The 13,636-nt window shown below is 39.2% G+C and overlaps 1 protein-coding gene across 1 annotated transcript in view; it reads left to right on the top strand.

Moving 5' to 3' along the window:
• The window catches only part of A2ML1 (alpha-2-macroglobulin like 1), a 166,173-nt gene that overhangs the window by 64,496 nt on the left and 88,041 nt on the right, over positions 1 to 13,636 (top strand). Inside the window, exons 13-18 of the mRNA XM_058168000.1 lie at positions 2,999 to 3,062; positions 5,041 to 5,186; positions 5,895 to 6,041; positions 6,550 to 6,729; positions 8,393 to 8,495; positions 8,963 to 9,092. Coding sequence (XP_058023983.1) covers positions 2,999 to 3,062; positions 5,041 to 5,186; positions 5,895 to 6,041; positions 6,550 to 6,729; positions 8,393 to 8,495; positions 8,963 to 9,092 — 770 coding nt within the window. The remainder of the gene's footprint in view (positions 1 to 2,998; positions 3,063 to 5,040; positions 5,187 to 5,894; positions 6,042 to 6,549; positions 6,730 to 8,392; positions 8,496 to 8,962; positions 9,093 to 13,636) is intronic.

Here is a 13,636-nt window from a genome sequence, read left to right as displayed (position 1 = left end):
GGTAGAGAAGGTAGACGATGAATTGGTGGTGTTTGAATTTAAATCAGTGGAGTTTGTTCTGAGAGTTAGAGGACTTAAAGAAAATAAACAAGAGAATTTAAGAGAAATTTTTGCAGAGGTTTTTGCACAGGTGACTGGAGAGCAACCAGAAGATGTTGTAATTCAAATTAAAAAAATATATCGTGTTAATTCTAAGGTTGCCAGTCAGAAACAGCTACCAAGAGATATTGTGATTTATTTTACAACCAGGAGGATGAGGAATGAAATTTTACAAGCATCTTATAAAAATAAAATCCAAATATTAGGTCAAGAAATATTAATTTTGAAAGAAATTCCTATTAAAATGTTAAGAAATAGAAAGGATTTTGCTTTTTTGGTGGATGAGCTTAGAAATTGTCAGATATGGTTTAGATGGGATGTTCCAGCTGGTTTAACAGTAAATCATATAGGAAGAAGATATTGTCTTAATACAGTACCTAAAGCAAGACATTTTTATATTAATGTATTAAAGGCTGGAAGTCCACATCAAATAGTTGGGATTAAAACTGATGCAGAAGAAGCATTGGAAAAAGTAGGGGATGTAAAGGAGAATAATTAACTTTTGTTAACTTATATATGTTTGTAAGAATAGTTATTTGGAGTTTGTAAAATTTATTTGTATCTGTTTGAATTTATAATTTAAATGTTGGCGATGTGACTGTAGTGATGTTATTTGTTTATATATGGTTGAATTGTCAACAGCCTTTTGAAATTTTGAAAGCAATGTGGATTTTAAAGGATAGAAATTGCCCAGGAGGTTCTGACAGGTTCTAGAGAACCGGTAGCAGAAATTTTGAGCAGTTTGGCGAACTGGCAAATACCACCTCTGGCTGGCCCCAGGGTGGAATGGGAATGGAAATCCTTCCCCCAGGAGTGGGGAGGCAATGGGGATTTTGCAGTATCCTTCCCCTGGAGTGGGGTGGGAATGGAGTTTTTGCAATATCCTTCCCCTGCCACGCCCACCAAGCCACGCCTACAGAACCGGTAGTAAAACAATTGGATTTCACCACTGGAATTGCCCTTGAAACTGAACATCTGATTCTGTGCGTTAATGAGTCATGGGGAAATTTTGGGGGCCATTCTGGATTACAAATACCATTTGATAGAATATTCCACAAGGTGAAAGGAGGAAAAAAAATTAAACACTTATAAACTTAAATAACTCAGAGGGAATAAAACAGCAGACTTTGAGGATTACAAACATTATGGATTTTGAGGAACAGTTCAAGGACTGAGCAAATTCTTTTAAGATTGACTTTTTGACATTCTTGAAAACTTGGGACACTGGGACTTGGATGGATTATTGAGTAACTTTTAGCCAACTAAATAAAGCAAAATGTTACAACAAGAAGAAATAAATATACCCCAATATACCCCATTAATGCTATTAATGTTTCAAGATATCAAGGAAACTATCAAGGAATCATAGGGAGATGATGGAAGTGATGCACAATATAGATCGGAGATCGGGAAATTGCCAACAAATGATAATGGATAATGAACAAAAAATTCAAACAATAGAGGAGAGTTCAGAAGGAACAGAAGAAAGAAGAGAGGAGACAAACCAACAAATGATACAAGTCGATAAAGATATAGAAGAGACAGTAAAAATAGAACAGATAAATGATTTTTTAAGAGGCCAAAATGTAGAAGAGAGTGAAAAGAAAGATTCTTTTGAAGAGGCCAAAGAGGTTCTGATGGGTATTTTAAAGAGCAGACAGCAAGAGGCCGATGTGGAGGCACAGAAGACATTTAGATTAAACATGAGTGATGTAGAGGGATACAAGATCCCAAGAGAAGAGCAAGGGAGACTGATTAAAAAGTCAGTAAGAGTTGAAATACTAAAAAGGGCAAGAGATGATTGATAGATATAGAATACATCTTAATATGGGATTTGTTTTAGTAAAGACTAAAAAATAGAGCTAGAAATTAAAAATTGGGAAAATGTTATTATGTTATATGATAGAAGCTATTATAGTTAATATATATAAGTAAATGTTAAAAGTCAAGATTACTATTATGGAGGATTAAAAAGTAAAAAATAAGGGATGATGGATAGATACATAATACCTCTTAATATGGGAATTTAATAGTAATAAGACATAGGAAGTAGAAATTAGAAAAACACTATTTTATATACTGCCACAAAATAGAAAGCATTATAATGTAAATCTGAGAAGCTGAAAGAATATTATTATATATATTTAATTAATATCATTTTTGTTATCAAGATTTTGTATAAAGTAAATTGACCCAGACAATGTACTGTTCACTAAGTATCTTGAAGGAAAATAATATCTATAAAAAATATAGGGCTATTCGTTTCCTCTTGTTACAGGTCTTCTATAATAACATCTTTGATGCAGGAGTAAAATGCTCCCGGTTTGGACCGGATCACCCGATCCAGTACCGATGGCGGCGGGTGGTTCGAAGAACTGATAGCAAAAATCCCTGCCCCCCCCCGCCCAGCTGAGCCGCGCAATCATCAGACTTTTTTTTTACTTTTAAAAGCATTTTTCCTTTGGTCGAAAAAATGCTTTTAAAAGTAAAAAAAAGCCTGTGATGATTGCGCATCAGAGCCTTTTAAAAGCATTTTTTCTACAATCTCTCTGGCCGAAGAGGTTGTAAAATGCTTTAAAAAGGCTCTGATTATCCCAGCTGAGTTGCCTGATCGTCAGAGCCTTTTAAAAGAAAACAAAACAAAAAACAAAAAACAAAGAAAACAAAAAGAAAAAAATGCTTTTTAAAAGTAAAAAAAAAGTTGGCCATGCCCACCCAGTTACATTACCCCCCCCACACACACACACATCAAGCCACGCCTACAGAACTGGTGGCAACAAATTTTACATTTCACCACTGCTTTGATGCTGTTCCTCCTATCCTAAATCATTGCATTTCATTTTCTTTCTGTATGCAGTGTTTTGTATAGGTAATAATTTAGTACTTCTCTTACTACCAGCTTGTATCAAAAGGAAAGATTGTTTCCAGTGGACAGAAGCAAGTGCTTGTTGGCCAGGATGAGAGTAAGTGTACAATTACATTGTTATAATGCACCTACAGTCCTTTTGTGTTATTCAAAATCCTGTTTTATCTAGTTAGTGTTTATTTCAGGTATTATTTATTTTGTTTTAATTTCACAAAGTTAAATCTAGACAGCATCTCAAATATATACAGTAATATCAGAGGTGGGTTTCAGCAGGTTCTGACCAATTCTGGAGAACCGGTAGCGGAAATTTTGGTAGTTTGGAGAATCGGTAGTAAAAATTCTGACTGGCCACGCCCCCATCTCTTCTCTGCCTCCCAAATCCCAGCTGATCAGGAGGAAATGGGGATTTTGCAGTAACCTTCCCCTGGAGTGGGGTGGGAATGGAGATTTTATAGTATCCTTCCACTGCCATGCCTACCAAGCCACGCCCACCAAGCCATGCCCACAGAACCGGTAGTAAAAATTTACAGGTAAAACATTACTACATGTAATTTTGTATGCAATACCTAGGTCTGACCGCAAGCGACACCGTTCTAAGTTATCCAAACCGAGAATGTCAAGCCTAGTAGCATAAGGAATTCTATTGTGTACAGAAGAATGCAAGACTTTTCTCGTGAAGTACTTCTGAACCCGCTTGATTGTACTGATATCAGATATATGGTGGGATTTCAAACAGTTGAACAATACTCTAAAATTGGTCTAGCATAATAAGTTTTATAAGTTCTAATTAGTAATACAATGTTGCCAGAAAAAAAGCTTCACAAAATTAAGTTTACAACTTTTAATGCGTTTAGCAACGCTGTTACAGTGAGCTTTGGAGCATAAATTGTCAGAGATAAGTACACCTAGGTTCTTAACAAAGTGAGGGTCATCTGCTAGATCAATTCCACCTAGCTTAGAGTTGACATTCTGATTATGTTTACCAATATGTAAGACAGAGCATGTAAGACAGAGCGTTTATTAATTGAAATTTGAACTTGCCAAATAGATGACCATTCAGACACATGATCGAGATCACTTTGCAAAACAACAGATTTAACTGTAGAATTGAATAATTTTATGTCATCGGCAAAAAGAATGCAATTGCTTTTAAGTTGATCACATAAATCGTTGATATAGAGCAAAAGAAGTATGAGACCTAAAACACTGCCTTGTGGAACACCACTATTAACTGATGCAGGATTAGACAGCGAGTTCCCTTAGGGTTAAGTCAATATCTAAGTTACATCCAATTTTATAGAAAAAGAGCTGCAGACTGATTCACCTCTGTCTTTCTTTTTATAATTGGATTTGGATTTGGAAAAAAGTTCCAAATCCAAACCTTGCACTTTGTGGTAAACAAAAATGTAAAACTTAGGTTAAGTGGTATAATAAACATTAAGATAATATAATATGACATGCACCTTTAATGTTAGTATAAAATTAATATGATATTACATTAATATAAAAGATGCACAGCATGTTTAGATATAACACTAAACTTTATAATAACTTAGATTTGATTTGTTCTATATGTAATTATCATGCACATATTTTTACATCACTTTAGAAACCAAATGTATTTCTGAAAATATCCAGACTAAGCTAGTTCACCATAATGATGATACAGAGCATTTGCTTTTCAAACTGCTACAACAGAGGTCCACAATCCCCAGCCCGCAGCCCGCTACCGGGCCGTGACCTATTCGCAACTAAGCTCTTGGGCCACCAAGCCGCAAAGGTTAGAGACCGCTCTGCTACAGCCTAGGCTCAGTAGTGGCTTGCAAAATTAAGATGAATTGCCATGATAGTTTTGACTAAATGGACTTCAGTAGATTTATCCTGAACAAGACTCAAATCTATTTGGAAATTCTTCAGAATTGACAAGAAATTGGTTACACTGACAAAGCAGAGGGTGAGAAGTTTTATTAACTTTTCTTTCCTCACAGAGTACATAATTATGAATGTCATAGTGCAGGCATAATTTTTCTTTCTTTGGTTTTCCTTTTCCACCACCCTTTCCTCCCACTGACCAGCACTCAAAGGCACCTTCTCTCTTACCCTGACTCCCAGCTCTAAGCTGGCACCCATTGCCAAGCTTTTGCTGTTTGCAGTCTTCGCTGATGGTGAGGTGGCAGCTGATGTTGATGTGTTCACAATAAACATGTGCTTCGAACATAAGGTTTGTGAGAAAGTAAGAGGGGCAGAGCAAAGAACGTGCAATCACACATCACAAAAAGTCATAGTATGTTAAAGCAGTGTGCTGTCATTTGTCCCCATTATACCTTCCTCATTGTGCATAAAATGAAGTAAGAAGTGATACATGTGCTTGTTATCCACGACTTTTACCTTAGAATGCAGTATAGTATATCATAGGCAGCTCAGAACCAAACCCAATGAAAACAGTAAGACAATCACCTTGCTTCCTTCCATCAAGGCAATTTTATCTTCCTAATTTATTGTGGTCTTTTTTTTCCTGACCTCTTTGAATCAAAGCACTTGGTTTCATTCACCCATTATTTTTATCTTCTAAAATATGGGACTTTTGCGGAACATACAATTAGTAAAGCCTAGCTTTTTACTTGGCAGAATTCCAACTTCCAATTTAAAATGGTTATTTTAAATGAAGTTGGAAAGTACAGGAAATCTGTAATGGATCAAATGGAGTGTCTATATGTTTGTTAGTAGATATAGACTCCCTTCTGGGAACCATAGACAACATATGAACACAGTTATTGTGTTTAATATTTTGACATACTTCTCGCTTTATGATCTTTTTTCCCTTCCCCATTGTTCATCTTTCTATAAGGTACTTTCTTTAGTCTATTCTCCACTGTCAACATGGATCTCCCTTGTAATAAAAATCTCCCTCTCTTCTTTTCCACCAAAGGTGAAGTTGGGATTCTCATCAGAGGAAGAGCTTCCAGGGTCAAAGATCAATCTGCAGATAGAAGCTGCCCCTGGTGCACTCTGCTCTGTCCAAGCTGTGGACAAGAGTGTCCTCTTGAAAAGGAACTTAACTCTGACACCATTAACAGTAAGGAAAAATATCCTCCTAAACCAAGCCCAAGAATAAATTATACTTTTCCTCCTCCATTATCTTGTTATCTTTTATGGCTGGTAGATGATGGATTTCATAATTTATCTGTTTGCTCCATTTAAAAAATAGCAATATCACTGCAAAATAATCTTGATTAATGTGCTTTATATTATCTGAGTGCTTAAACTTTTTTAACATTATGATTTTATTAGGCTACATAGACTTATAATTATTTATAGACAAGTACACTAGAGATTTTCATAACAGACCCAGGTATTCTGGAATATTTTAAAGATTTTAATACTTTAATCTAAATCATTTAGCATCATGATTTGTTTTGTATTTCCCTTCCTTAATTGCCTAGGTAGCTTATACATGTTGCAACAGTTTTATTGTGTGTAAACAGTAGAGTATAAAAATTATTTACACTAACTGTGTATGATTCTACTTTATTACTATTGAATACAGTGGTGTTGTTATTTATTGCAGCCATTTTTGTTCCTAGGTATATACTGCTTCGTCAGAATATTGGTTGGATTTAATAGTAGAAGGATTTCACCATCGCATGGAAGATTTTGAACCTTACCCTTGCTTGTCCCCTCTGGATCCTAAACAAGGGAAAAATCAGTCTTCCAGGACAGCTCCCTGGTATCAAAGAGAAGCTGATGTTTATAGCCTATTCAAGGTAAGTGGCCTCTTCTCTTGAACCTAATGAACAAGAAAACTGTGTTATTCATTTCCATGAGCTATTAGCATAGGCAAATGTTCCAAACTTAAGTGGCAAAAAAATGACAAAGTGATTTCATGATGCAAACTCTGATAAATCCCAATATCAGACACAGATTTGAAACTCATAGAGCTTGTGTTGCAAAATAGCAATACACATTTTAACAATCATCCCCACCTCTTTTCAAGTGACTAGGGCTACTCAAGAAGCTATAGAATTCATTAATAACTGCCCATACAGTATGCTTTTTTCCTACCTGTTTGTTTTATTCTGGTGTTTTCCTTTGAGTTCATTAAGGGTAAAGGAGAGAAACAAAAGAGTCTTAAGAACAATATGAAACTAATTTCATTATAGTTTAATTAAGGCCTAAAATGTATAGTCCTCATTTTTACCTACCTGTATACTCTTTGTTTTATTAAGGAAAATAGGTCCAGCCAAGCTCAGCTCCTGGGGGGCTGTATCCATGCTTTTTTCTTGATAATGATATAGAACAGTGGTCCCTATTCTTTGCAGCTTGGCAGCCCGGCTTGAGGGAGAGAGGACCTGGGCCATGTGAGTGGCAGTCCTGTGCGCATGCATACAGCCCTTGCACAAGTGGTGGGCCAGCATGGAGCTCAACTTGCGTGAGGGTCAGGCCAGCACATATGAGTGCCTGCCAGCTTGCCGTTTGCATAAGTTGAGTTGTGCATGTGCTCACACAGCCCAGTTCCAAATAGGCCGTGGCTTGGTAGTGGGCTGCGTCCTGGGGGTTGGGAATCCCTACTATAGAAGAAGTTTACTGTTACCTTTTCCTTTTTGACTTCTCCATGATACTAACCATCTAGAATTTCAAAGGGATCTTCCATTCAAGTTCTTCTGAGGTGAGCTGTATTAATTATACAATTAGATGTATGATTTACAACTGCTCATTTAGTTACTGTTCCATTACAATGGCACTGAAAAAAGTGACTTTTTTCACACTTACAACTCTTGCTGCATCCCCATGGTCATGTGATCAAAATTCAGACACTTGGCAACTAGGATATATTTATAATGATTGCAATGCCCTGAGGTCATGTGATCACCTTTTGCAACCTTCTCACATGCAAAGTCAATGGGGAAGCCAGATTCACCTAAAACCGGGTTATTAACTTAACAACTGCGCTGATTCACTTAAACACAAGGGGGGAATAGAATATACAGCTTAGGTAGGTAAGTAGGTGGACAGGCTGACAGACAGGGCTAACTAGGGGTCATTAAATTTTTATGTTTTCAAGGAAAGCTGAAATACCATTTTTAATTTCTTTGCAGAATTGGACAATGCTGGACAGCAAAGTTTGGGGATCAAGACCATAAAGTTTCAGTCAGGTTTACTTTACTTTTAGTGAGAACTTTTATAGATTTAGGCTGCTTTGTCAGATCTATGTGAACATATCCAATTTGATTCATGTTTGACTGAAACAGAGGTGCATCCTTGCGAGTTCTAGAGAATGAGTAAACACAAGGGGGGAATAGAAACTGACAAAAGGAGTGAAGTGCAGTGGTAAGGGGCAGTGTTGTCCCTGCTGCCTGATTCTCCTTCCTAAATATTATGAGTACGTTTATTTCTGCTCACTCCTCACATTCCTGCTCTTTCTCACAGCAATCAAGATTGAAAATTTTAACAAACACAGAAATGAAAAAGCCTGTTTCCTGTGACCTTCCATCTCCAGAGAGAATTGCTTTCAAAAGTGGCAGGGCAAGAGGTAAGAATCATGGCTGATTAGATGTTTTGTTGCTGGAAAGTTTTGAAAGGGACTTTTTCTTTTTCTTGCTTCATTTTGCAGCTCTCTATGGATCTTAACTGCTTTTATTCCTTGCGATGTTAGTGTTTCTCACAATAATCTAATCCTCAGCCAAATGAAACTTGCTGTTCACATCACCACCTGTCACCTGAACCAGATCCTAAATGTTATGCATTGTTAGATTAGATTTTTATACCACCTTTACAGTATCACTTTATAAAAAAAGTCAACATACATAATATTCCCACCTATTTTCACCATAACCCTTTGAGGTGGGTTGGGTTTAGTAATTGGCCCAAGGTCACACAGCTGGCTTAGCTTTCAGGAAGGCTATAATTGGTTCCACCATATCTCTCAGAAACCTGTCCTTAATTGTTGCAGAACCATTTTTTACTAACCTTATTTCTAACTTTGTGTTCATCTTCTAGGTACTTCAGTTACTGAACATCTTGAAAATATATTTCAAGATATCGCTGCCACAAAACCAAGGCAGGATGCGGAAACCAAACCCAGGACACGCTTTCCAGAAACCTGGATTTGGGATTTAGTACCTGTTGAGTAAGTGAATTCCAACCTTTGCTCAGAAAAAGAAATATTCTCATACAGGTAGTCCTTATTTGATGTCCATTCAGTGACCATTTGAAGTTACAATGCCACTGAGTGAATGGTACTTACGAGTCCTTATAGTTGTGGCCATCACAGCACCCCTGCAGTCACACAATTACAATTCAGTTGCTTGACAGCCAGCTCACAATTTTTTGGCAGTGTCACACAGTCATATGATTGCCATTTGTAATCCACACTGTCAGTTTCTTATAATCAAAGGTCAGCAGGTTGCAAATGGAGATCATATGACTAGGATGGTGCAACTACACTGGATTCACTTAGCAACAGAAGCTGGCCTTGCTGGAATTGCACTGTAAATTAGTACAGTCTGCTGTGCTGCTGTGCCGTAGAACTGCATCACTTTGTGATGGACTTCTCACTTCCAGTTATTGTTGACATGTGAGGACAACCTGTAATTGTAGTGACCTAACTTGCCTTGTATTTCAATGACAAGGGTGTTAATTACTATCGACATTCTCCAAATTAAGAAGCAAACAATTTCTCAGATGTCCCAGTTCTGTTTCTGACAACATAAAAATTATAAATGAATTGTAGAAATGATTATAAACCCCTTTGGGTTTTGTTTTTTTGTGCTGAAAATAAAAGGATAATTGGAAGAGGAGCAGAAATCTGTATATAATGAAAAACATGTCCCCAAATATAGTTCTGATAGGAATATGTGCTTACCTTCCTTTTCTTCTTTTTATCCATTTATTTCACAGAGATATTTTAAATGACTACCTCTATAAAATCTTTCAGTTGTTGATAAGTTGAGAGACATTATGATTTTCCATCTTTGTAAAACTCCTCAGTTATAGCTACATGTAATTTCTAAAAATATAACTTATTTTTTTTCCTTTTTTCAGTTCTTGTTGGGTTATTCTGTAATTAACAATGCTTTTGTGGAGGTTAAAAACCCAGGGGAATAACAAAGTACAATAAACTCTCCAATAAAGAATAATATTTTACCAAAAAACACATTATAGGTAGTCCTTGACTTAGGACCACAATTGAACCAAAAATTTATGTTGCTAAGTGAAACATTTGTTAAGTGAATTTTGCTTCATTTTACGACCTTTCTTGCCATAGTAGTTAAGTGCATCACTGCAGTTTAGTAACATGGTTGTTAAGTGAATCTGGTTTCCCCATTGACTTTGCTTGTCAGAAGGTTGCAGAAGCTGATACGTAACCCCAAGGCACTGCAAGCAACATAAATATGAATCAGTTGCCAAGCATCTGAATTTTGATCACATGGCCACACGGTTGCTGCAATGGTGGTAAGTGTGAAAAATGGTCATAGGTCACTTTTTCCAGGGCTGTTGTAATTTTGAATGGTCATTAAATGAACTGTATGTCGAAGATTACCTTATAGTCCTGGAAATAATCTGAATATTCTGGCAATAGAATTTAAAAGAGAGCATTTTAGTTGCAAAAAAACAATGAATGACTCCCTTGCTCCTTTTTTTTTTTACCTCAAGGGCAAATAGGTGGATGCTGACAACTACTGCTCAACCAACTTGCAGAAAGATAAGCAAAAGGATTTTTTTTAAAAATAAAAATAAAATAATAATAATAATAACAACAACAACAACAGAGTTGGAAGGGACCTTGGAGGTCTTCTAGTCCAACCCCCTGTCCAGGCAGGAAACCCTACACCATTTCAGACAAATGGTTATCCAACATTTTCTTAAAAATTTCCAGTGTTGGAGCATTTACAACTTCTGCAGGCAAGTTGTTCCACTGATTAATTGTTCTAACTGTCAGGAAATTTCTCCTTAGTTCTAAATTGCTTCTCTCCTTGATTAGTTTCCACCCATTGCTTCTTGTTCTACCCTCAGGTTCTTTGGAGAATAGTTTGACTCCCTCATCTTTGTGGCAACCCCTGAGATATTGGAACACTGCTATCATGTCTCCCCTAGTCCTTCTTTTCATTAAACTAGGCATACCGAGTTCTTGCAACCATTCTTCATATGTTTTAGCCTCCAGTCCCCTAATCATCTTTGTTGCTCTTCTCCTCGATTGCCGGGCCAGCAGTCAGATTGGGGAGTGACTGATGACGACTGAGTCTGCCAGATGAGAAGCTCCTCCTCTTCCTTCCGCTTCCCATCTTTCAGACTCAGTCATCGACTTTAGACATATTTGGCTGAGCTGCTCAGTGTTTTTTCTATAAAATCACCTTTTATTTAGATTTAAATTCTTTTTGAGGCTTCCCCAAGCTGATTTATTGGGCTGCTTATTTCCAGCGAGAAGGGCTCACGCCCAAAACCTCTGAAGGCGGGGAAACAGAGCCCTCAATACCAGGCTGCAGGCTCTGCTTTTTAACAGCGGGAATGGCTCACGCCGCAGACTGCTCGGAGCGCAAGACCAGTGGCTGCTCTACCGGCCAGTAGAGCGAAGAGCGGCTTTTCGGGCTTTTCCCTCACGCCCAATAGCCGCGTGGGCATCTGGAGGCTTCTGACGCCCAGTTGATTGCCAGCGCCTGCTTTTGCCGCGCCGGGGTGCAAACTGAACTCGGCTTTTTTTCTGAGCCTCGTGGGCGGCCGGCTGCATTCTTCATCGGAGGAGGACATTGGAACGCCAGTTTGGGCTGCTCCTGGGAGCTTTCTCACCCTCGGCTTTGCTACAAGCCTCGTGGGTGATTGGTGGTTTCCCTCGGCTGAGGGAAAGCTTCGGAAGGCTGCGTGGCTAAGAATTAGCCTATTTACCTGGAGAGTCGGAAGGACAGAGCCAGACGAACTTCCAAAGGTGAGATCCTCCCAATTACACCCCAGTTGGGGTATTCAGGCATTTGGGGGTATATTTAAAGTTCTTTTATCGTCAATTTTTGCTGGTCTGGGAGGAATAGTTAGAGCGGGAGCCGGCCGCCATTTTGGATTGCCACGTGGCAATATAGAGGCCTACCATAATTTCAAAATGGCCGATCCTGCTACTCATTGCTCCAATAAGAGGGAGCTAGTGAGTCCCCGGGAGCTTCTCAATCAACAAAGAGGGCTAGATCTTCCAAGTCACAGTCTTCCAAGTCAGCCAAATCTTCTGCTGCAGTTGACAAGGACTCCCTTAAGCGCCATAAAGCGCTTGAAAAGGCCATAGAGAAGGCGGTCCATCTATCTGCCCTCAAGGAGACCCCTCCTCAGCAGACAAATCCAATTTCTTCGGCTTCAGCTTTGGTTCCTTCAGCACAGAGTCCTGTGGCTATCACAGGGATGGAAGTTCTCACAGCCATGTCCCCAGATGGGGGCGATGCGTCTCTCCCACAGACTGGGGGAGGGTGTAAATGAGAGGTTTTTTGGGCCTATTTCACAGACCAATCCATCTCCTTCACAGGCCCCACCCCCCATCCCTCATCAGTCTGATTCTAAGAGGGTTGAGGAAAGAGAAGCCGGGGGTACCTGAGTCTAAGCCTATCATTCTACCTGAATTGGCCACTATGATCCAGGCTGTTATCCAAAAAAGCTTAGCTACAGAATTACAGGGCATAACGAGTCCTGGGTATCTGAATGCGATAGTGCTGCAGAATGCCAGTCACATTTATCTCTAGATCAGTCCCACTCCCGGGCACATGCCTTCCCTGGAGATTCTCCCAGTCAGGCTTCTTCAGAAGCGGGGGATATGAGAGATCTGGATTTATCGGACGATGAGGATCTGACACCAGACCAGCCATTGTTTGTAGGCCTTTTTAAGCCCCAACTATTCCGATCTCTCTTACACAAAGCTAAGGCTACCATGGGTCTGGCTAATCCTCGTACTTCTGACCAGGTTGGTAAATCTGATCAACCTTCACTCCCTTTGTTTGAGGAACCTACTCTGGAATCAGAGGAGATCCCAGCCCCCAAATTATTCCAAGATGTAATTCATCGCCAATGGAAGGCACCTTCATCGGGCCCTAATCCTTCTCCCTTAGATAGGAAATTATATAATTAGGCCCCCGAACTTTCTGATCTCCTTCAAGTACCTCCAGTAGACACCCCAGTGGTGGGGTTGCTTTCACCCATGGTCACTACGGGACCACCTGAGGAAAATCTGAGGCCAGAAGATAAACGGTCAGAATATTCCCTGGTCAAGGCTCACCAAGCGTCTACTTGGTCAGTTAGGTCCTCCCTAGCTTCTTCCTTCTTTAACAGGGCAGCTCTCCTATGGCTTAAGCAATTGCAGGACAGATTACCCAGTTTGGATGTAAGATCCCATCAAGATATAAATAAGATTGTGGCATCGTTGGAGTATTCAGCAGATGCCACCATGAATGCTTCACGTTTCTCCGCTAAGGCCATAGGTGCCACTGTAACTTCACATCACCTTTTGTGGCTTCATCAGTGGCAAGTGGATGCCAAAAACAAATGGCGCCTAGCGTTGGCACCCTTTCAAGGAGATAAGCTCTTCGGAGCTCCTCTCGAGCCTCTTCTTATTGAGACCAAGGATAAGCGGAAGATTCTGCCCAGTCTATCTTGCAGAAGGGAGGCCCGTCCATGCACCTCCACATCATATCGGCCCTTTCGAGC

This window comes from Ahaetulla prasina, chromosome 2, assembly GCF_028640845.1.
Source record: "Ahaetulla prasina isolate Xishuangbanna chromosome 2, ASM2864084v1, whole genome shotgun sequence".
Taxonomy (NCBI): domain Eukaryota; kingdom Metazoa; phylum Chordata; class Lepidosauria; order Squamata; family Colubridae; genus Ahaetulla; species Ahaetulla prasina.
This window is presented reverse-complemented; position numbering and strand designations above follow the sequence as displayed.